General features: G+C 42.0%; 1 protein-coding gene across 2 annotated transcripts in view; it reads left to right on the plus strand.

Moving 5' to 3' along the window:
• Positions 1-24365, plus strand: part of znf385c (zinc finger protein 385C) — a 118002-nt gene that overhangs the window by 26824 nt on the left and 66813 nt on the right. For both annotated transcript variants that reach the window (XM_069709089.1, XM_069709090.1), the window contains exon 2: positions 13178-13507. In XM_069709089.1, the coding sequence (XP_069565190.1) occupies positions 13180-13507 (328 nt within the window). In that variant the 5' untranslated portion in view covers positions 13178-13179. The remainder of the gene's footprint in view (positions 1-13177; positions 13508-24365) is intronic.

The raw sequence follows: 24365 nt of genomic DNA on the forward strand, positions 1-24365 counted from the left end.
CTCGGTCTTAGCGGGTCCCTTGACCTTCTCGCCTCAGACAGGAAATTGGCAACATGCTCAAAGGCACAAACAGACCTCAGTAACACTTGCGCATGCCGCGCCAAGTGAAGGGCACAAGACGTGCTGTTCAGAGGCAGATCTGGTCACAGTGCAGCGATGAATGTCAAGGGGCAACTTAATTGACCCGCAGAGTTTAAAGGTCGCGCTAGTTTGTCTTTTACGGCAAACAGGGCAATTTGGTTTTCTATAGACATCACAAAAAGGACTTGAATGTCAAGTGTGTAGCGCGTGTGTGTGTGTGTGTGTGTGTGTGTGTGTGTGTGTGTTAGCGCAGAAGTATGTGTGGGTTGCAGTAATTACACTCCATCAATCATGACACAACAACAGTGTCCCCGAGACTAGCCATGTTTCTAAAATATTGCATGTGACCCAGATGCCACACAGAGGTTAATACAAGCTGATTTATGATGCTCAATGATGGTGTCTGCTCATTTTTGTGTTTTTCTATGCCTCCTCATTTAAACTCATCAGCTCTGACTGTGTGATTATGGCCTTTTTTTTTTTGGAAAGCATCCAAGCACAGAATATGTGTGTAGTCTTCCTGCAGGTGCCCGCGGGGTTAACAAACCCGACACACTTCCTCATCAAAGTCTTGGCATGGATAGGACTCATTACATTACAGGAGCGTGCCCAGCGTCATCCACCCTCCACCTTCACTCCCGCTGCTCTTCATCTCTGCCTGCACTTTTAAAGTCTCTGCAGGGGCAACGGAGCACTGCTTCACTCTTGATTGCTCTGACTTGGCCGATCACAGGAAGGATGCCACGAAAGGGGCTCATGCTCAACCCCTCGCTCACATAAGATAGGCACACGGCCCTGATTTGTAATTTCTGCTGTACTTATGCAGCGCGTGCACAGGGCCGCACATGTGTGACATCTACTCTTAATGGCACAAAATCAAAACAATTTTTTTTAATTTTTTATTTATGGATGATAAACTAATTCAATCCATGCATAAAATGTTAATATCTATACAACACAAATCAGCTTGTGTGGTGTAATTGATGTTTTTATTTACCATAGTTGAGACTCTAAAATTTGAGTGAAATGTTTTCAGGTAATCACAACAGTTTATTTGCTCATGCTAATTTTTTTCTGAGAACAAAAGATTTAAATCTGTGGTCTTGGTTGCCGCCAGCAGCTTTTTCCTAACACTTGAACTTAATATATCCAGTGCTAAGAACATGTTGTCAAAAAGATGTGGATTAGCTAAACCCAGATGAGATTAAATTAGATTACTAGATTAGATGAAATCGGAGATGCAGACATGGTAAAGTCGCATGATCAAAGAGCCGTAATAGAGCATTACTGGAAGTGACAAACAGCTGTGCCCGAGTAATGGCGGGGATGAGAGCCGTTTGTGTGACTTCGCGGTAGGAGAGATGTATGGTGATGTACGGTAGTGTGTGCCGTGGGAGCTCTACGGCAGTGGCCAGTGGTAATGTGTTTAAAGGTTCAACTGAAATGAACTCAGCAGGGACTGTATGCGTCACTACCTTTTATTCAGTCTATTTACGGCACTGTTTTCCTCTCACCCATTTTTCTCTCTTGGTTACACCGCTAAAAGGAAAAAGAGAGACTCATAAGATCTTGTTTAAGATCATTAGGTTGTATTTTTTTTTCAGTTGTTTCTCATTGAAAACATCACTTTCACCAGGTTATTTAACTTGTTTCAATGTGAAGGTATGCCAGACTGCACTTCTTTTCTTATTGTTGAACTGTTTAAATGTTGTATTATTTTCTTTGAAAATCTATTTGCCATGAAGCAAGGCGAGTGAGGAAACACTTAAGAGGAGTAAGTTGTCGTTGTAGGTTTACTGTTGAATATGTCACAGGGTAAAAACACAATTACAGCATGGATAAATGCAGTATTGGCTCCCACCTGCATGAAAGGGTGTGTGGTGAAGATGTGGAGGGAAGTGTGAATCTTTGTCTGTGTTACAGCTTCCTATTCAAACTCTTCAGCATCAGGTGTAAAGAAACAAAAAAATAGATATCTTATTCAAGTCTTTTTTTAAATGTTTTATTAGTTCCAAGGTCTCTGTTTTAAGGTGTAAAGATTTGTTTGCTAAATTGAAGACATCTTATTGAAGATGCACCAACTAATCGTTTTATATCGATTAGTTTTGAAAGGCATTGCTCAGAGACCAAAAAAACAATATCATCACCCAACTATACACTCAGCTTTCAAGATACATTTTGGTTGCTTTAGTTAGCCTGCAACTGTAATGTTACTCATGATACACAGAGACAAATTAAGGAGATATTTACCTTCTATTATTTCTGGATTCCTAATCCAGAGAAACAGAAGATGGTGGGGGGAAATAATGTATGCTTTACCAATAGTTGCACTTCCGGTCCATTGACCTGTTGTCCAAAAGTGAAACTGTGAAAGTGAGTCACGAAACCAGGAAAAGTGACCACAGGGGAGAAATACCAATCAGTAAAAGATAATGGAGAATATTGTAATCAAATAGTCTTTTATTGTTCTATTGTAAATTCCATTTTTGAGCTCACTTATTTTTATTTTTTATTTATTTTTGGTTTACTTTCTGTTTATTTATTTTTGTTTGATTCTCTGGAGATTTTGTTCAGTGATTATGACACAAAGTTAATCCTGTAAAAGGGAGTCTCTGTGGGGGTCATACCATGTGTTGCATGGCCTTTTCCTCTTGTCATCGCTGTTGACAGTTATTAATGACTACGGCTGCATGTTTGAGGTTGATGTTTTGCAGCCAAGTGAATTTGAGACCAATCAAACGGCTCCCTGATGGGATGCATGACGGATAACAATCTAAATATTTAAAGTGCCGAAAACCTTTGCACGGTACTATATGTGCCGCCGTTACTAATCTCTCTCTTCTCTGTGTGTCCCCTTGAGTAGCATGGCAACATAAATAACGAGTACTCTCAGTTCTGGTTAGGTAATCCTTCCTCTTATCGGAGTGCGACAGGGACTGATGGATGCAGGGGCAGCTTATTGGCAAGGACAGCTTGCATGCCAGCATCAACACCGTAGTTGATCCCCGGATAATACAGTTGAATACTCACTCTTAGTTACCACAACACACACGCAGACACAGCCAGACATGTGCAGCTGAATCACACCACATGCTGAAGCTGCATTTCAGCAGGAGCATTAGTGCTCTTTATCTCCCGTTATTGGGACAGCTTTGCTTTTGGGCTTTCTTTGGAGACCACTTCCTGTTGCGCTGATGGTGTGTGTGTCCATTCATCTGTGTGTATACAGTATGTTTTATGGAGTGTGTATCATTTGAAATCACAGCACCTTCATGTTCAGGCTGTCATTTTGCCTCCTTTCGTGTAGCTATTCAACATCTGATGCCAGACACAAAGTCTCTGGATATCTCCGTGTGTTTCATAAATGCCAGCATCACCAAATTACATTTGTTTACAACGGAGCAGGCAATTTGTCAGTGTGTCTAACCGCATGTGAGGCAGACCAACTCGGATCTCTGCGTCTAATGAATTTCCTCCTACAGAACTAATGTTATTAACGACAGGTAGGGATGAGGCTAATGCAATCAAATCCTCCCAGTAATTACAACTCTCCCCAACAGGGCCTGGATACACCACACCGACGAAAAAGGAGCAGCTTATTAGTGATGCTTGCAAGCAATGCAGCACGGGCATCAACAACGGTGCCTCCTGACTTGAAGATGTCACTAGGTGTCTTTTTTTTTTATTGTTTGTTTTTTACCATTTAATTGGGCGGACATATGAAGGAAACTGTGTCAGTGTCGTTCAATCACTGAGCAGCATGTTACTTTCCCATTTAGAAAGTGTGTGTACAGTATGTTTGCAGCATGTCAAGGTGAAATGAGGACATTGGAGGGTGGGGGGAAGTGAGGTTGCAGCTGCTTTCTGTACACTGATCTCTGACCTATTAGTGGCCCAGACAACATGCATCAAACCTGTTTATCCCTTAAGGGAAATATGGGGGTTCTCATTAAAATGGTTAATAGAGTAAAGTTGAAAAGCATAGAAAAGATATTGGCAAAAATCTGTTACATTTTCAGTTACAATCATGTAATTCAAAAGATCATATTCTACGGTGTCAACATTCTGTTTCTTTAGTGCTTAATACTTGATGATTAATTGAAGTGTGAAAGAACACAGCGTCAATGTCATGATATAATTTGCAATTTGATCATAAAATTCAAACTGCCCTTCATTACGAACAATGATGTTGTTACCGACATCTGAATTAAATATGTGTTTCCCATGCAGGGGATGTTTAGGTTTAATTTGGATTAATTGGATTCTTTTTTTTTGTGTTATCTTAATTGATTTTTGAAGGGATTAAAATGGAGCTAAAAGTAAACTGTCTAATCATCATCCATGACATTGGCAGCAATTAGGTAAATTTGTTCTTCCAAACACGATAAAAAGTATCCTTTTTGGAAAGTGAAGTGTGAAAATCTTTCCAGGTGATAATTCTAGGCTCCACAATCAGTGTGTCATGTTTCAAACTAGTTATTTATTCCTTTAAAGTGAATTTAATCATATCCTACTTCAGTTATTTCAAAGAATACCTTTTAAACATGATCTTTGTCCAATTTATGTGAGAAAAGAGTGTCCTGTGCGGGTAGAGGAACAGAAGTTCACCATCTCAAATCCTGCAGCCTTTTTTAATATTAAAACACACAACACAGGTGCAAAACCAGTCCCAAACAGCACAATTCAAACAATGTTCCAAGATCATTGTCAAAATGAAACATCCTCTGTAAGGGTGTCACCAGAGTTTGCATTGCAGTGACAGTATTCAAACCTGCAGACATGGATTCAAAGCAGATGCTGTGTGGTGGCATGTCGTTGAAAAAGATGAACATAATTGTATTAATGTCATGCCAGCAGAAGCCCGTAACCATCTCTCCCTTTCTCTGCTGGGGAGTGTGAATCTGTTTAGGTCGCTCTTGTCTAAACAGTATTTTGTGAAAACACCGTGGATTCCTCAGTTCTACATGGTTTAAAAGAAGCTGTATGAGCAAATGTCTGCTGCACATATTTCCTCTGCCCTTTGAGGGGAAACAGACCAGAATGTGCCAAGCCACAGATGCCTGCTGATTCACTGTGGTGTACTTTTTTATTTTAAGGACTTACAATCATCTACCCACTTGAAAAATATATTGATGGAACTTGTTTACTTGGGACGCAGAAGTGTGTTTGTGTGCAGGAATGTGCGGGCAGAAGAGGAAAGTGACTTTGTAGGTATTTTTTAGTGTTTAATCTCAACAGTATGCAAAACAGCAACAAACTGCACCTGTGCCCAACCTCCACCCTTCCTCCTCCTCCTCCTCCTCTCTTCTGTCCTGAAGGCAATCTGTTTCCTCCCATCTCCATCCGTCATGCTATCCGTGGCTAGAGTTGCCTCTGGGTCTCTGCAGAGTGCATGCAATGTTTGTGTCGCACGAGCAATAGGAGATTTATATGCTTCTGCCACCGGAGTGTGAGGGGCTAAGCATATTAGATGATAAATGCACTGGTGTTTCGAGATAGACGTACAGGCACATCATTCTTACTTGGCCCTCTTTATCATTCTTAAATACATGCAGGATTAGTGTTATAAGAATTTAATTTTTATATGGTAAAATACAGGGAGACACGTCCTTGAACAACTCTTTGTGCCTGTGTAGAGATGGCTCAACTTGTTATTTTCATCAAGCAGTCAATAACGGCCCCTTTATCGAATAGATAATTATGAAGGCCAAGGCCTCAGCCTGAAGAGAAATGTATCGTCTGAGTCGATGAGAACCACGCCCCCAAGAGACAAATATATACTGACTGTAAACGCTCAGACTCTGAGCCTTTTACTCTGTAACCACATGATGTCGGTGCATTGTTAAAACGCTCTTCTTGTACAAGATTAATCAACTGCTGATTAAACCTTTTAACTTGTATTCTGGCTCCGGTCTCCTCTGTCTAAAAGTTAACAAAAAACTCCTTTGAAAGCAGAAATCCATATACTCTCCCTGCAAAATCTACATCCAGTCAGCTCTGTGTTAATCCTTTTCCCCAGACATCTGACAGAGCACACAGCATTGTGTGCATCGTCAGACTGATGCAGCTGACTGTAAAATTTATGGATGTTATAGTTTAAAATGAATGAAAAAATATGTTCAGGATTTTCCTTGAGGTTTCTGGCCTGCATTTCCATGGGTGATTTACAATAAAAGTGAGTGAAGAGGAAGCCAGCATCAGTCAGTGCTAATAACTCTGAGTGATTCTCTCAGCTATGCATGTTTAAGCCAGCGGTGGCAAATGTCCTTGATGCTATATCCAAATCTGGTCATCGGAATACCTCCACGTATGCGCTAAACACCACCGGCATGGCTCTTCAACTGCCAACTTTTTGTGTCACACCACCACACACAGCGTGCGTGCCTCCCGGGATGAGGACGACCACTCATTAAGAAATTAATTAGATTTATTCCTGGAAGGGAGCAGCACATCTTCCAAATATAAAATATTAACCCTGTCTCGTAACTGTCACACGGCTGTGTTGTTTAGCTGTGATGGATAGTGTCAGATGTTTTCTGAAGCAGGCAGACGCTGAAGAGAAGTTGAAGGAGCAGATCGTAAAATCATTATAGGACAAATTGCCGTTCAAAATGTTTGCTCTCGGAGAATAGAGATTTTGTCTCCTTGCGTGTGTGTGTGTGTGTGTGTGTGTGTGTGTGTGTGTGTGTGTGTGTGTGTGTGTGTGTGTGTGTGTGTGTGTGTGTGTGTGTGTGTGTGTGTGTGTGTGTGTGTGTGTGTGTGTGTGTGTGTGTTTGCAGCTGGTTGACTGTGCAGTGTGGGTGTGTGTATTGTGACTGTGGCCAAGCCTGGGTTGGTCCATGTCTAAGTATATCCAGTGTTGTATGGAACCTCTCCCAGTGTCTGTGGTTACTCCTATTGGGCAGTTCCCCAGTTGAGTTTGTGGTGAAATGTGAACAAGGGTGAATACGGGCCTGTTTTCCTGCGTCGGCTAACTTTAGCACACTTCAGGCACACGGATGTTTGAACAGTGGTGCAAAATCTGGACTGGTCTGTTTTTCTGTGGTTGGAGAATGAATAGGGCCACACTGGAAGGAGTTGGCCTATTCAGTGCAGAGGGTTGGGTTCCTTTTGGAAATTGTAAAACTTTGTGTTTAGCTTCACTCTCACCGGCAAGGCTTGATTGAAACACAGGAAGAGAAGTTTATAATTTAATAATAAGACGGTTAGAAGAGGGAGGGCACAGAGAAGTGCTGAAGACAAGGCAAAGGCCAAACACAACGGTCTGGATTTCAATAGATGAGGCACAAATCTGGGGCTATACAAATATTATTCATTAAAGTTCAATAAAGGATGCATACTTTCTATCTACTTTTGATTTTGCCAACCAGCGATGTGCATACGATTGCAAGCTGATGAGCAGATGTTTCTTCTCATCCTTTGTTAGATGTGCTACTAAATAACTCATGTATACTCCTCTTTATGGCTCCATTCATTCCATCTTTTCTGAATTGCTCTCCCAAGTGCTATATTGAAGTGCTAAAAGTTTTTAATGGAAACTCAAAGAAAGGATTAGACTGCACTTTAGTAAATATAGCTGGGGGAAGAAAAGCAAAAGACTCTCTCTACTGTGTATGTTTCTAAAATCTGTTTTTGCATGTGAGGGTACAAGATTCGTCTTTATGTGCATCAGTCCCATTCTGTCAGCATAATAAAAAACGAAAGGGGTCACAATACAATTTAGTACAAGTCATATAGAAAGTGCCACTATTGATAATGTTGTTATGAATGTCCACAATCCATACCAGAACATTTAGATGTGAAAATGCATGCATCCAAACACACAAACATTAATTTGTGTGTGTGCTTTCACCCTTACACGCAATCAGATTCGGTGAAGAAGAAAGAAGCTCTATCTTTCACACAACTTGAGACCATTCGGCACACATTAATAGCGTCTCCCCGGGGGCCGCGTGCTGGAGATGTGAAAATATATCCGTCTGAGAATAAGCACAGAAGAGAAGGATGAAGAGGAGGGATTGTTGATTGTGCGCTAAGCATGGAAAAGTAAAACAGCACAAGAGATTAAAAAAGAAACTCCAACAGATGATGAGGCTTCATGTAGAGCAGCTCAGTCAACTTGAAAGACGATGAAATCATTATTTGGCAAAACATGTATTCAGAAATTTGTGTTCCGTTGAAAATTACAGTCAGATAAGATTAAAACCTGGTGTGATGCAGATTTATTTTATTTTCATTGTTATAATAATCAATAAACAACCAGATACAACTTACAAACACCTGATCAATCTAAAACGAGTTGGTAAATTCGTACAAAAGTAGCTCAGAGTGATTCACAAGTTAAAAAAGAACAATGACAAATAACTTCCGGCTTCAAATTACGACTATATTTCAACACGATAAGTTGTGTTAGTGAAGTTAAACTCACTGGGTTGGAGGGAATCACATAAGAAACTACTGTAACGTACCACACATCACTACACATAAGCTAGTAGGTATGACGTGTCTGATATTGACAAAATGAATATCTGATATTATTAACCTTTGCAGTAACTTGAGAGGGCCTGTAAAATTGGTGTGCTGACATTCGATTTGCAGATTTGTTTACTTGTTAAATAAACTGTGCAGCCTTTAGTCCGTGTCTTTAATCAGAAATCAATCTTCTATCTCCTTCTCTTTTCTTTGCTCTAAATTCATGTTCTGTTTATCTCTTCTCCATTAATAGTGTGTGTGTCTACCTGTGCAAGATAACCCACTCACTTTCAGAGACAAACAAAATACAGCCTCGGTGATAGGATCAGTGGGATGCTGTATACGTTTTTTTCATATTTTGTTTTGCTTGGACACAAATTGCGCACACATGCACAAGCAAACACATGCACACAGTGAACAAATGCCCTCCTTGTGCGCTGCCAAAGAACTGCTGCAAACAAAGATTAGAGAAAACGCATCAATTCATGTGCCACTGCTCTTTATTTACTCCGCGGCTCGGGCTCGGGGCAATACGGACTGCAAACACTCGGTTCTAGCTTTCAACTCCTGAACCCGCCATACTGCAGCCGAGACTTCTTCTTCAGTGAGCTCCGTATAATTACACTCATTAGAGGACACTAGCCAAGACTTTACACAATCAACACTGATGTACTGGACACAAAGACACAGAGTTTCAAAGACCTCAAGCTCTTCTTCAATGGTAGTAATGACAGTACAGTCGTGGTGACGGTAATGATACTTTGATGATGCCAATTATATAAGAGCCTTTATTCTCCCTCTACCCATCTGTCCCTCTCTCCCTCTACCCATCTCTCCCTCTCTCTCTCTTCCTACCCCTCTGCCATCACTGACCTGATGTAGTAAATGCCCTGAGCTCTGGTTGATTGTCAGGAGAATTTTGATCCCCACACATCAGGGAGGGAAACAGATTATCCCCGCCTGCAGTCATATTATTTACAGTGCTCACTGTCAGGATTGCTTAATGGTGAGGAATGGTAACTATTGATGTTTTGCATCTAACTGTTAAGTCCGGAGACGTTTCCTTTTAAGCCTTTCCTTTTATTTTACGCATGTATATCTGTCCATCTCCTCTCAGGCAGTGTGCGCAGTATGTGTGTCTGTGTTTTCTGGCTGCTGTGATGCTTGTTGCTTTGATTGGATTAATTCTTTTGTCATTTTTGTTTGTTTATGTTGCTGAGGTCAGTCCATGTGCTCTGGGGCAGTCGAGGATTTACTCTAATAAGTCACGTCACTTCTGTTGTGTTTGCAAGTGGTGCATGTTTGCTGAATTACTCTCTTTGCTTACAGAATCAGAGGGCAACTCATGTTTGCTATTGTGCCCGTAACGGTACACATGCACGCATATGTTTACAGTGCACACATGCACTTGTGTCTTCTGACAGTTTGTATTGGTCATGTGACCTGTGTGTAGACTCTGTCTGCAATTGGCTTGCTCTTGTTGTCCCTCTCCCCCTCTCAACGGGACGATTTAGGAGCTGCAAACATGCTTGCAGCGTTCGCACTGGTCCATCTCGAGGACGGTTTTTGCCTGAACCAAGAAGAACCAACCACCCCCGTGCCAAATGTGGTCACAGTATATGGGTGGGGGTGCTCTCCGAGGTGGGCCGGTGGTTAGAGCTGGTTTAAGCGGGGAAAGTGCCGTTGTATTTCAGGATCAGTGAGCAACAGTCGTAAGATCATAAATAGAGTTTTAATTGCCGGGCTACTATGTTGGGGGAGCCAGGGTCTTTCAGCGAGATCACAGCCGTGATTGATGGCTCCCATGTACTGAGGGAGGAGGGCACGCAGGGTGGGGGTGCACCAGACAGCGGAAACAGGGGACATGGCGAGGCTGGCAGAACCTCCTGCCCTCCCTGTCTTCCCTCAGGATAACCCCCTGACAATTTCCTGTCCTGTCTCAGCCCACACATCTCTGTGTGCGGACCCAGCATGGGCGCTTGTTTCACACTGCTTCTACCTCGAGATGGCGAAGTCTTTAAAGTCTCCGCAGGCCATTCAGCACAAACACCCTGACGCACTCTGACATATTCACTTGTGAAAGCTGCAGAAACCTATTGGTCCTGGTGAGAATCCATCCAGCAGCTAGATTCACAGCTACTGTGTTGTCTTGTCTACTATCCTGTATCAGAAGTGATGTACACGACCCCCAGGATGCTGGTTAAAAGAAAAGTCCTCAGAGATGGTATTTGTACAATATCTTGTAGCTCTGTTGCACCAATAATAGATGAGATGCAAGATCAATATAAGAGCATAAAATGTATTATTAGACTCACAGTTTTAGTTGAATTCTCCATTTGAACAACAGATCTGACTTTTTCAAAGATCTGTTGAAATCTGTATAAAAGGAATATTAATTTGTATCAAAATTAGCCCCAAATCTCACATTCATAACTTAAAACACTTGTCTCACATAACTCAACTTATATAAAGCTAGTTCATGTACCATTAGACTAAGAATATGGAATCCCTATTAAAAGTTTTCCCCATAGCTATGTAACAAAATCATGCACATTCAAAATGCATACTGTGTAGCAGGTAAAATACTTTCCTCTCTGGACATGAAAGTAGCATGACACCAAAACAGGGTAAAGTTCAGAGAAGGTTAGTTTTGTTTTATTTACATTAAATTACATAAAAACTAAAATCTCTGTCGGGCTCTAAAGCCAGCTTTTCACACTGAGAAAATGTTGTCAGACCTGTGACTGACGAGTCTCTATGGCAACAGTCATGCTTAGAGCTGCACGATGTGCATGCAGTGCATAAGGTAAACTTTTTCAGGTTAGACACCGAATCTGTTTTGTTTTTTTCTTTTCAAAAATATGGGCACTAGGTCTTCTAAAAGCGTGTTCTATTGAATGTTCAGATTGCTTTATGTTCTACAAAGCACTGTCTCTTCATGCAAGGTTGTGATGGAGGACACAACGAGAGGCAATATTCACAGCTTTTCACTGAGGATTTTGGTTTGACAACCATGCTAATGTGGGGCGGCTAGCTGAGTTGTTTGGCAGTAGTGTGTGGAGGTTGCATGGCTAAAGACTACAGAGGTTTTCTTTTTCTTTTTTTAACTCGGTGCCAGGGAGCAGCATTTCTCAAAGCTTTTGAGAAAACATCTGATAGAGCCTCTTGAGTGCTCCCAGATTGGCAATGTGAATAGCAGCTTTCATGGAGGCTGCTTGCTCTAATGTGTTTTAGAGCACTGTGTGTGTGTGTGTGTGTGTGTGTGTGTGTGTGTGTGTGTGTGTGTGTGTGTGTGTGTGTGTGTGTGTGTGTGTGTGTGTGTGTGTGTGTGTGTGTGTGTGTGTGTGTGTGTGTGTGTGCGTGTGTGTGCGTGAGCGGTTTGGTTTGGTTTTTTACGTAAATAACTCGAGGCGAAGGCAAAAAGCCAGCAGCAGAAATGCACAGCTGGGTGTATTTCAGGGACTTTTACCAATGGTGATGTCTCCACTCCATCCTTCTCAGAACAACTGTAGACCTTCCTTTTTATTTATTTATGGCGACAGTTGCTGCATATGAAACAAACGGCTCTTCTCCCTGACTGTCTATCCTGGGAAGGCTTCATCTACTCTGACCACAGTGTCTTTCTTGTTTTGTGTCTTTTGATATCCCTGTCCTCGTTCCTGTTAACCCGCCGCCCTCCATATCCACTGGACAGGTTTTCACATCTTTACAGCTATTTGTACAATCACAGTTCTAGTAGGAGAATTGTTTCCTTGCATCACACACCTGTATATTTTGCGCAGTTGCTGCGGTATCCGTACTTCTGCTGCTCTAACATGAACCCTAATGTCAGCAAACACTGTCAGAGTTCTTTCATGAGCCTTACACTCCCAGTTGTTTTGCTGTTTGCCTGTCTGATCCGGGCACAGCTTGGCTGAGATCCTCCACAGAGGCAGCGAAGCTACTGCTGCAGCATTTTGGCTTGCAGGGGTGCACACAGACAGCAAGTGAGCATGGAGCCATCGTAAGTGAAACAGCTTGGCAGAGGGGCTTTGCTGTTCCTCAGAGAGCCACACTGCAGCACTCTGTCTCCCCCAAGTGGTTCTGTGTTTGCACCCCAGGACCACCACCACATGAATTTACCACTCTACAGTGGGATTGTGTATTCATCCAGGCTTTTTTTTTTTTTTTTTTTTTTTTTCAGTTTCCTAATGTCTTCATGTATGTGTGCATACAGAGCAGGTGTCACTGTGTTTGAGGGTGCTGACAAGCCCGACTTACTGCAGACACGAGTGGGGTCAGATTCCTCACACTCCTCTACAAAGCTTCAGGAATCAGGGGTGTATTTTGCCGGTGTCCGCTGCAGCTATCAGGTTTTAACAGGGGAGCTTTGTATGCAGGGTGAGCGAGGTCAGGTCAGGCGACGCAAAATGATACCTCCATGCATGCGGTACAGGACTTACAGCCTCACTCGCTTTCATGCTGTTTTGCTCATGTTAACATTAGGCTTCCTCAGAAAGGGAGGAGAAACCACTTTAAAGCTTGGTGTGGTTTAAATGCTGACCTCTAAAGGACTTTCCACCTGTTCAGTGTGTTGTCCTCCCTTTTGTATTTATCTCCATCCTGTCCTCGTCTTCTCTCACAGGTATGAAACGTCCATTCAGCCCATCGCCGCTGCCGAACACTGAGCTGGATCTGAGGGAGGTTGGCGGTGAGCCGGGAGTGCAAATGGACAGCGAGCCTTGCTGCGACACCCAGGACGAGGGTGCAGTACCAGACGAGCAGTCACCTGGGGGCGCCCTGCAATCTCCACTCTACAGACCCAAAAGAGAGAGGAAGCAGCGGAGCTACACGTTGTGTGAGGTCTGCAACATCCAACTCAACTCAGCCGCACAGGCCCAGATCCACTACAATGGCAAATCCCACCAGAAGAGACTCAAGAAGAACAGCAATGGCAAGACGCCAAGCAACACAGGTAGGCCTGGAGTGGTGCTTGGCAGACCATTTGTTTGTTTACATTTGCAAAATGAGACATAGATGCAGAACATTGGATGAAGTACTCTGCAACTGGATTTCGTAACACTGTCTAACACAACAGGGTCATGCAGATTAACAGAATCCCACACACTGCTCACAGTCCGCTGTCACCAGCCTCCCTGTGCCAATCCCCTCTACTTGTATTCAATAGAAGTTAAACAAATTGGATTCTATTTGCTGAAATGTGTTCAGACAGCGCCTTGGGCTGAAGACACACAAAAACACACACTCGGGCACACATGCAAGTGGAGCAGAGCTGAGTGAAGTCAGCAAGTGAGGAGCTAATTAAGTGCCGGTTGTGTTTGATGGTTGTGTTCCTGGGAGTGAAGCGGCTGGAGTGAGGTTGGACATTTTGTCATTCTAGTCACAGCCTCGTTTAGGACTCTGCTGCAGGGAATCAGTCTCTCCGTTAAGTTTGACTTGCTCACTCTGTTTTGCTCTTTCTTCAGTCTTCAGCCTCTTCGTAGAAAGCATGCACACGCACACACTACCCACACAAAACAATTAAAACGCACAAGCAAATAATGCAGGCAGACAATAAGCACACATTCCCCTGGAAAAAGAAAATATAAAGGAATTTAAAATGCGTCAGAAACCCGGTTTCAATACATTGTCAGATGCTGTATGTAGTGACAGGTTGATCTGTTGTGTAAGACAGAGGGGTCACAGTTGTACAACGCTGCTCATTTTGTTCTTGACAGGGAGAAACATGGTGATTTGTGTTTGAGTACCGCAGGTTTCCGCACTGGAAGTCTGAATTGAGCAATCACACGGCTTACACCTGCCCTCCAGAAATACACACAGCAGTCTAAAGGCTCTAATAGATCATTTGTTTTAGTTTGTGTTTGTAATTGTGCATGTGTGTGACTTAGTCTGTGTTAGCCAGTGAGTACATTTTTGTTCATACTGATGCCTGAGCAACACTCAAGGAAAAGCTCATTGTAAAATCCATTAGTGCTGTGCTGGAACAGATGCATTATGTTACAGATCTGTTTTTTGTCTTGTAGAATCCAGAACTATTACACACAGTCACACAGGGACGGTGTTTTCTTCCGAAATAAGTTGTCCTTAACAATTTAGAGAACTGCTTGTTCTCTTTTAATGTATGAAGAGGAAAGTAGTTTCTGAACATAGCGTTTAAAGTCATTATTTTTTTGGCGACTTGTCTTCATTAGAAGTGGAGTGCAGTGGAGATAAGCAGGAAATAGGGTAAGAGAGGAGGCTGACTTGGAGTTGAACCCAGGACTTGGCTGCTTTGGGTATTTTAGCCCATGTGGTAAAACCACATCCCATCAAAACAGCATTAATGAGCTTGTCATCGTTTTGGTTACTTTCCTGCAGAAAGAAGATCTTCGTTTTGTGTTAACATTTGTTTAATTTTAAGCAGTTTTTCTTATTTCTGATCAGTGTTTTTCTTTGTTTTTTTGTATCGATATCAAAGCTAGGAAGCTAGATATTTGTGATGACAGGTGCCTACAACAGCAATGCATATTTTTGGGGAGAATGTATAGAAAATTGTGCATAAGGTGGAGAAGTGTTTACAACCTGGAAAATATTTCAAGGTTATTTTTTGTTTTGTTTTATCATAGTAACTAGTTTAAAGCCAGAGATGGAGACTAATCAGTGACCCTCAGTCCTCATACCTTCATGTAAGATTCAAAAAGTGGTACAGTGATGCAACTTTTTATCAGACCTATTTGCAGTGGTAGAAAAATGGTAAGCACTTATGTTTCTTTGTCTGGTATATGTATTATTATCATCAGCTGATCAGTTCTTTTGTCATGAAAATACAGAATACACCCACGTCAACAGTCAGCTTGCAACCAGCTGTAGTCTTTGTCTCATGTTTATGTGCAGCTTTTGTGTGTATCAGAATAATGCTGTTTTGTTTTGTGGTTGGTTTGGTGTGTCAGGGTCTTAAGATGCAGCTGACCGGCAAGAATGGAACAAACTTGGTGAATATTGCAGTACAATATACCCAACACGTGGTCATACATGCAGGCCATGTCTTGTGTAGTCTGAATCCCCTGTTTCGGTACACTTGTGCAGGTTCTGCACTCTGCATATATAAAAGTTTGTGGATGGGTGTTTGTGTGTTGTTTTGTGTAGTGTGTGTGTGGCGCAGGGCATGCTGAACTGTTGTGCTGTGCAGATTCTCTCTGACATGCAGTCACAATCACACAGCCTTATCTCTGCTCACCTTCTGCTGACTCCCGCAGGCAGCCAGCCCTGCTGTGTCCTCCGCTCCACCACAGCTTCGCTGCTCTGTTTGTGTGTCGGTCTGCGTATGTATGCGCGCATCCTGCTCGTCTGCTTTGGATATTTTAGAATTCTTAAATGCTACAGAGTCTGTAACTTGTGCCGTGGAGACATGAATACATACTTCGGTGCATCTGTGTTTATGTCAACCCAAATATGTACCAGTAAGGCATCTGTGCCTGGTATGGATGTTTATAGGTTTATAGACTACATGAATAAAGAGTAAATAAAATCATTCAAATCTGTGTGTGTGTGTGTGTGTGTGTGTGTGTGTGTGTGTGTGTGTGTGTGTGTGTGTGTGTGTGTGTGTGTGTGTGTGTGTGTGTGTGTGTGTGTGTGTGTGTGTGTGTGTGTGTGTGTTATACTACCAGCGAATTGTCTCCGTGTCAGCGTGTGTTTTCCTCACTCTTTGCATCACTGAGTTGACAGTAGGTCCAGGCTCTTTTCTTTTTTCTTTTTTTTTTTTCCTGTCTCCTCTCTCTCTTCCTCTTCTCTCCCTCCTTCTGGCGTGGATGCTGGACATGTGGAGCAGCGAGTCATACTGAAAGATGAATGTGTTGGTGATTAAGAGTTTTCACTCTGTTATCGTGGCAAATAAGAAGTAGAAATGCTCACTGACAGATCGGGAGGAAAGCAAGGGAGTCCAGATGTTTGGTTGACAAAGTGAGTACAGGTGCTAATTAATGCAGTAAATGCCCATTTTTATCTTAATGTTTCATAACAGCATTAAAAAAGCATTGTAAGACTTTGTCCAAACTCTCAATTAAACCTTAAATTACTTTTTTCATCAAAACTAAAAAGCACAGAAAGCACATGATATGATGATGATTCTAAATTACTATACTCTAAATATTACTATTTTTCCAACCTCCTCATCATTTTATGATTGTCTCTTGGGGAACATCATGCACGATATTTCACCCTCTGCATTGTCCCCGTACATATGCGTGATGTGATGCCGCAGTGCATCCAAATGTACAGAGACGTTGGTCTACAATACCTCTTCAAAACACTTTTTTTTCTGGGTCCTTGGCTTACATCCCTTCTTCCACGAGTTTGAGTGCTATCGAATGTATTAATGCAAGTGTGCATTTTATACACTTTACACTGATCCATATTCCCACAAATTTGACCTTTGACAGATTAAAAATCTCGCCATATATTGGCCGAAGTTCAATACATGGGAAGAAAGGCACAAACAGTGCAGTTAATTTCAGAAATCAAACTTCTCATTAGCTCAGTAAAAACTCATTTTTACCAGAAATATATTGAATTCCTTTGTTTCAAGTCAATCAAAGCAAGTCAGGTTTCCTGTCTTGTCAAGGCACAAGTCCTCAAAATGATGTTAGAAGTGTTCATGAGACCTGAAAGTATTTACATGTCACTTAAAAGTCTTCTAAGTCTTTAAATGCTGGAATAAATGTTTTGTTAGTAGTATTTCACAATTTGTTTTCTCGTTTTATGCACATCTTATGTCAAGTGCTTTCAATGAAAATATCAAATAATTATATATTTAAAATCTTTTGCTTGTCTTGAGTCTGACCAAATATCAAGTCTCTTGCTCGGCTTATAACTTTTAACTAAAATAGTATCTGTGGAATTGTAAGTTGCCTAACTTTCTGCAACGTAACACTGATAACCATCACTGCATGTGATCCTTATTTATTTTAGGACTCTGTCATGCATCTACACTTGTTTTCATCTTCACTGTTTATGTGCGTTTGTGTTTGTTAGCTACCAGACACATGGTGCATATGAACATGAAACCCTGTCTACTTGCCTTGTCCTCCGGTGCTGCAGTGTGGGGAGGCCTCGACCCTCTGCTGACCCACCAAAGAGTCCAGTCCTTGGAGGGAACCAGGCTTATAATCCCTTATAATGGCTATTGTTATTGATTTTGGCCAAGGACACACACCAAAATATGGAGAGACTCAATTACACATTCGCTCATACTTTGTCCCACACACACACACACACACACACACACACACACACACACACACACACACACACACACACACACACACACACACACACACACACACACACACACACACACACGGCTGAATTGAAGTGTGGGACTATAAATCACTCCTTTTCAGAGCAGATGATGAAATGATGATGGGAAGGTGGAGGGTGGAGGGCGGTGGTGTAGGATCGGGAGAGTGGACAGCAGCCTGGCCTGATGTGACCCAGTAACGCCCGTGGATCCATAAATCTCACAATCTAACAACACTGTGTGGTTGTTTGTATTTTCTGTTGTGTTATTTGTGAGGAAGCATACATGTATTCTGTGTCTGTATTCTCATGGAGACAGAAAACTCACGAGAGAAAATTTGCATTTTTTTTTTTTTTTTCCCACTGGTCCTCCTTATATTACTTTCCCTTGATTTGTGCTTTTTTTTTTTTTCTTTCTTGCAATGAGTATGTGTTAGTGTAATGTTTGTGTAATGTGAGCCTGCTCTTCATGGTTAGTCTCTCCATCATGGTCTCTGTCTGACTCCATCTCCGTGGCCCTGTTTTAATAAAGCGTGAGGAATTGGATTAAAGGCAAGGATTTTCTGCATGACTGCATTTGCACATCTGCATTTTATTTTTGTGCTGTCTTGCCATTTCCCTATTTTTTTTCCCTTGCAGAATGAAATGACTTCTCTCTCTCTCTCTCTCTCTCTCTCTCTCTCTCTCTCTCTCTCTCTCTCTCTCTCTCTCTCTCTCCTTGCCTTTGGTCATACATGTGCATCCATTGTCTGTGTGTTCTGTTTATTTAGTGACCTCAGTGTCTCCTCTTATCCTTGTAAACGATTGATATTGCTGCTGGTTGGTTGCTGTGTCTGATTCCAGGCAACTCTTGCTTCAGTTGTTCTTTAGGGGTGCAGGCAAACATTCAAATCTTCCCAGACAGTTTTATCCATAACAACAACAACAATTCTGTAAAAAGCAAATCCCTCAGAATCCAGTGAGGGTTTGCAGGAGATTGCTTTGACCTATTTTATATCAGCATGAAAGACTCTCAGACACTGGAATTTTAGTGACTACAAAACATTGTCTTCCTGGTGTGAGCGAGGGTGTACAGTAAATCTCCTGAATTGCGATGTGGTTTCGGAGTCGCGCACTTCACCTCCGTTCGCCGTCCTCCTCTCTCCCTCTTCTCCACTTTGCCCCGGGGTGCAGCCCTCTGTGCGACGGCAGCTCAGACTCTGGGAAAAGGTCGACGGGCGTTCACCAGGCTGACACACGGGGCTCAGCGAAGCACCAAACACGAGGTGTGGCGCTCATAAGGCCACAGAGACACAGAGAGAAAGGGGGGCGCATCTCTCAGAAATCCACCGACATCTGTGTTTACCTGGGTTCTGACAGGTCGGCTGGCTCTGTCTCTGGAGAAGGCCAAGCGAATCTCACTATCAGCCCTTATCTGGCCTGTCTGATACACAACCCCACATTGCCACAGCAGCCGCAGACGTATCTGCTGGATGAGTTGAACTGTTTGCCAGTTTGCAAAATGTCAGAAAATATCAGGCAGCTTCAACAATATTTTGTCAATTTGGTCACCTAGCATGACCCTCTCTTTCTCATTCTTTCTCTGCTGCCTTCATTCCCTCTCACTGCAACTTTTTTTTTTTTTTTTAATTATTCCCCACAGTGTTGAACTCTTTGCTCTTTTTATTGGCATACAGGAGTTCAATCAGTGTCTCTGCACGTCAAGGACAAATGCTTTTTACAACTCCTTCAAAACACACTGAACATCAGTAGACATGTTGTAGAAACAGCAAAAGTACAGTGTGACCCGTTGAGCTGGTCTCTTTCTCGCTCACTCTCTTTCCTTTGGGCAATTTTGCCCTCTTCCCCCAGTGACTCGCTGCAAAAAGGCTCTTGAAAGGCTTCTTTCTGGGCAGAGAAGAGTCCCTTTAGCCCCCCCTCATCTCACATCCACCTCAGCCATCCTCTGATTCCCGTCATTACAGGCCTTTTGAAGGGCAAAATTACAGCTGAGTGACATATTACCAGCTGTATCTCAGGGCAGGAATGGAGGTTAGAGAGGGAAAAAAGGTAGGCAGGAATAAAAGGGGGGAGATAGGTGATGAAGCAGATGAGGAAGAGGAACAAGGAACATGGAGGCTCTAAGAGGGGAAGAATGACATTAGCGAGACTGAGATAGAGGGAGCGGTTGAGGGAAGAGGCAGAGAGAGACTGGCTTTAACAGAGAGTGGGTGATGTATGTCTGTCTGTGTGTGTGTGTGTGTGTGTGTGTGTGTGTGTGTGTGTGTGTGTGTGTGTGTGTGTGTGTGTGTGTGTGTGTGTGTGTGTGTGTGTGTGTGTGTGTGTGTGTGTGTGTGTGTGTGTGTGTGTGTGTGTGTGTGTGAGAGAGACAGTGAGAAGCAGACGTAGACAAACACTGTCATTTGCAGAGCGAGGCAGCGCTGTCTGCTAATGGATACATGACGTACGGCCCCTGAAAGTTTGCTCTGCTTCACAGTTCTCCAAAGTTCGCATGTACCTCCCATCCTTTCCCAGCCGCTGCCTTGCAAACACAAGCGATTGCACCATGAGATACCAGAAGCATCTCTGCGACGGGTCACTAAGTTTCTGTTTGCCAGCATCTGTACGGTAGAGTATACGTTTTTGGAATTTGATCTAATCTCTTGAGAGCCCTGGTGTCACATCGAATGAGCGGATTCGGCAGCAAAGTAGTCTGACAGCGTAGGAGCGTCTGCTTGTGTGTGACATGGTGGACCTCTGGAGACCCTTGCTGTGTCGTACATGAAACCGGAGTAGACAGGCTTTTGTAAACAGATGTAAACTAGACAGAATGAGATGCAAGTGAGGGTGGGAGAAGGGCATGTATGGTGCACTAACAAACACAGAACTACACATCTCACTGGGGCAGTTGACAGTAGCTGTTTTGCCGAAACACGTACACCTTTGCATCCTCACATCCTCGTGCCTCTATTTCACGCAGAGAGGGAAACATATTTTCTTCACATTTGTCTTTTATTACTATCGAACAAAATGATAGGACACATTACAGCACATGTATAAATGCTTTAGCTTGTAGAATAAACCACCGAATCCAGTGTTAGTGTTTCAAGATTGTTGTAATGATGGGCTTTTTAGGAAAAGCAAATTGAAGATTAATCAGGGCGACAGAAAATTGGACTGAAAATTACACAGTATCTGCTCAGATCCTAAAAGATATGTTCAAAGAAAAACCCAAAAAAGAATAAAGTGAAATAAAATAGAAACCGCCCAAAACAATAGATACATAGTGACATCATAAAAAATAAAAAAATAAATCACAAATGGGTATTTAAAAGACAAAAAAAACACTCAAAATACTTTTAAGAAAATGGGAAATTTTTGGTCTCATCATGTGTTTTATCACCCGGCCTTGAACTTATGTTGCCACATTTATCCCCACCTGGCTTAAGTGCTGTATGTATGCCAGTTCTTAGAGGTTTTATGCAAATAATCCCAGTTCCCTCGTGAGCATGGCCAAAGAGACAACTACAGCTCCTTCTGACTCACACATATCCCACACACACACACAATGCCATTTAGAGAGCGAGGGAGGCGGCTCATGGATAATTTTCATTGTTATTCATGTATTAATTTATTCGCTCATGGCAGACGTGAAACAGGGCTGTAATATGCAGATGTGGGTTTGTTTCTCGATGGGAATTTTCCGGTCCAGTGCCTCTAGCTGCCACTAATAATAAAGACAGGCAAGAGAGAGGGGGAGGAGGAAAGAGGGGGAGTGCTGAAGAGAGACAGAGGAGAGAGAAATGGGAGTTAGAGAGGGAAGGTTGGAGTTGTCAAGATGCCTCCAGTCATTCACCAGCTCTCAAACAAATCCCCCACTCCCTTTACTAGGCACACACACACACACACACACACACACACACACACACACACACACACACACACACACACACACACACACACACACACACACACACACACACACACACACACACACACACACGTGCAGGCAGTGACCAGGTGTGATCTAGCTGTGAATGATCGTGTCCTTGACACGAAGGTGAGCATGTACAATTGTCCTCTCTGTATTGTTGACAAGACACCTGAGCAGCTGCAGGCTGTTGCTCCTCTGTCGTCAGATCAGCAGGAGAAGCTGATTTTAAAGTGGCTGTATGCTTTATTGAACAACACGAGATAAAAAGCACTTTTTAGTTTCTAATCTTAATAAATACTTTTTTAATCTGCTGCCCACGGGACAGTTATAAATCAAGACATCAGCACTCAGTGATCTTTACCAGCACTGAGGCTTAAAAGTCTCCAGCCAACTACTTTTTGACCCTTGTTAACGTCAGCGTTTATTTCTTAGCTCATAAAGAAAACAAACATCTCTGTTTTGCAGCTGATAAAAAAAAGTTAATGCATTTTTATGTGCCTCTCTACTGAAATTCTTGGTATGAATATAGTGCAGTCTGGGTAAGAAAATAAGCAGCTGAACAAACTGACTTTGTCACTATGTGAGACATAAATAGCTAAAGAAATACCCAGTGGGCAATTGGCTGTGAGACATGTTGTCTTCTGTGTTGTTGTGGTGTTGCGCCAGGGTTAGTTCCTGCGGGAGGGTCATAAGCGTGGAACATCGACATGCCAGAGGGTAATGATGTCAAGGACAAGATGCTAACAGGCAGCGAAGGATTCACTCTATTTTCTCTTGGCCGCTGCATTTATAAGCAATATTAACCCCCTCCTGTCTGTGTGATCGAGTGCTAGACTGGCAGCCAGAGGAGAGGGAGGAGGGGGGAGAGAGGCCCTGGCAGAGTTCATGCAGAGATGGATGAAAGTCAAAGCCAGCCCACACAGCAACATAACTCAGATGATGAGCTATTAAGAGTTAAAGAGGAATGAAAAAAATAAAGAATATGTGACTTCAAAGGAAGGAGCCTGATAAAAAATAAACTTGGGATGCTGAATCTGTCATCAACATGGACAAATAAAAAAATCTAATTATGATCATGTAAAACAGTGAACAATATATATAATGCTCAAACTATTTCATGTATTTTTTTCCTGTATTATCAGCTACTTTTAGTAATATGAATATTATTAAAAACGTATGGGGAAATTTTTTTAACTTTGCCAAAAGAGAATTACATTTTTCAAAAGTTTAATTAAACTTGTACAGAAACACTGAAGGAGAGTCGTAATGAAATCTAATTAGCAGCATAGTCAGCTGTAGAAGAGGTCTGGCAATCAACACCGAATGAGTCAGTTTTCAAAGTAACAAGCGACAATTAACAAACTCCAAAGAAGCTAAAAAATAGGCAAACAATAAACAAATCTTAATATGTCATAGGAGAAATTTCTTGAATCATAAGCATAAACAAATGGTATAAAAACAGAGGGATAGATTCATAAAGCAATGACAAACATACAGTCTGACAACAAATCTTGAAAAAAAAATACGTTTTCTGGAAAGATTGTGGGTATCATCTGTTAAACAAGTGTGTAAATCAGTATTTCGATCTTTAATAGAAGCAAAATTAAAAAAAAAAAAAAATTGTTCGTCAAACATGTCTTTTGAAAGCATTTCCCTCCTGATAAAATATTTGCAAAGCTGTTTTCAAAAATTGTTTTGACTCGTGCATCATTTACATCCATACTGACTCGGACTCTAATTCCTCACTGCCTTTGTTGAGGTATTAGCAGGTTTCTTCATGCATTCCCAACGCCAGTTGTCAACTGATTAGCACAACAGCAAAAATAAAATGGCGGAAAAATTCTGTCCCACATTCCTCGCACATGTGCATCCAAGTGACACGACACAAAGAAAACCGGGTCTCTACTCTACAAACATTGCTTCACACCATCCTATAAGCACCTTTATCCAGTGTGGTGGAACGAGTACAAAAGTGAAAGGACAGAGGTATGAGCAGAAAAAGGTTTTAAGCATGTTCAAATACATTACAGATTTCATTTTGTTAGAGGTGACCTTTTATGTTTATTTTCAGGTTGCTTTTTTTTATTATTATTATTATATCCAATAGAGCAGCTATCAATGATTCTCAAATACAATCCTTATTTATCTTACAGCCACCCTTTATGTAGTCCCTCAGTTCATTCAGCCGGTTTAGCTCCTATTTAAGCCACTCCTCCCTAAATGCCCACTTTGTGCTAAATGGCCAACTTCCAGGAAGCCTGCTGAGCGGCAGCATTCAGCACTTGTATTGCATCCTCTTGCCAATATGAAGGTGTCAAAAGGGAACTGTAAACAAAAAATTTCCTGTCCTTAATTTGGAGAAAAAAAACAAATCCACCCGTACATGTTTGAACCCAAATATGATCTATGTATAATATGCTAGTGGACAACACAAACATCCACAGTCATGCAGAACGCTTAATAATAAGCTCATGACCTGCTTATTTTAAGACAAAACTGAGGATTTAGTCTTTCAATCGGGGAATTATTTTTTACATATGCAATAGGTGTACGTGTGGAAAAGGTAATAATAATAGGTCTCCTTTAATTTTAATCATCAAAGTAACTATTGGCTTCATCTGTCAAA

The sequence above is a fragment of the Brachyistius frenatus genome, unplaced genomic scaffold (genome assembly GCF_029030835.1).
Source record: "Brachyistius frenatus isolate BFR_SWC_R1_liver_20210118 unplaced genomic scaffold, ASM2903083v1 Contig_80, whole genome shotgun sequence".
Taxonomy (NCBI): domain Eukaryota; kingdom Metazoa; phylum Chordata; class Actinopteri; family Embiotocidae; genus Brachyistius; species Brachyistius frenatus.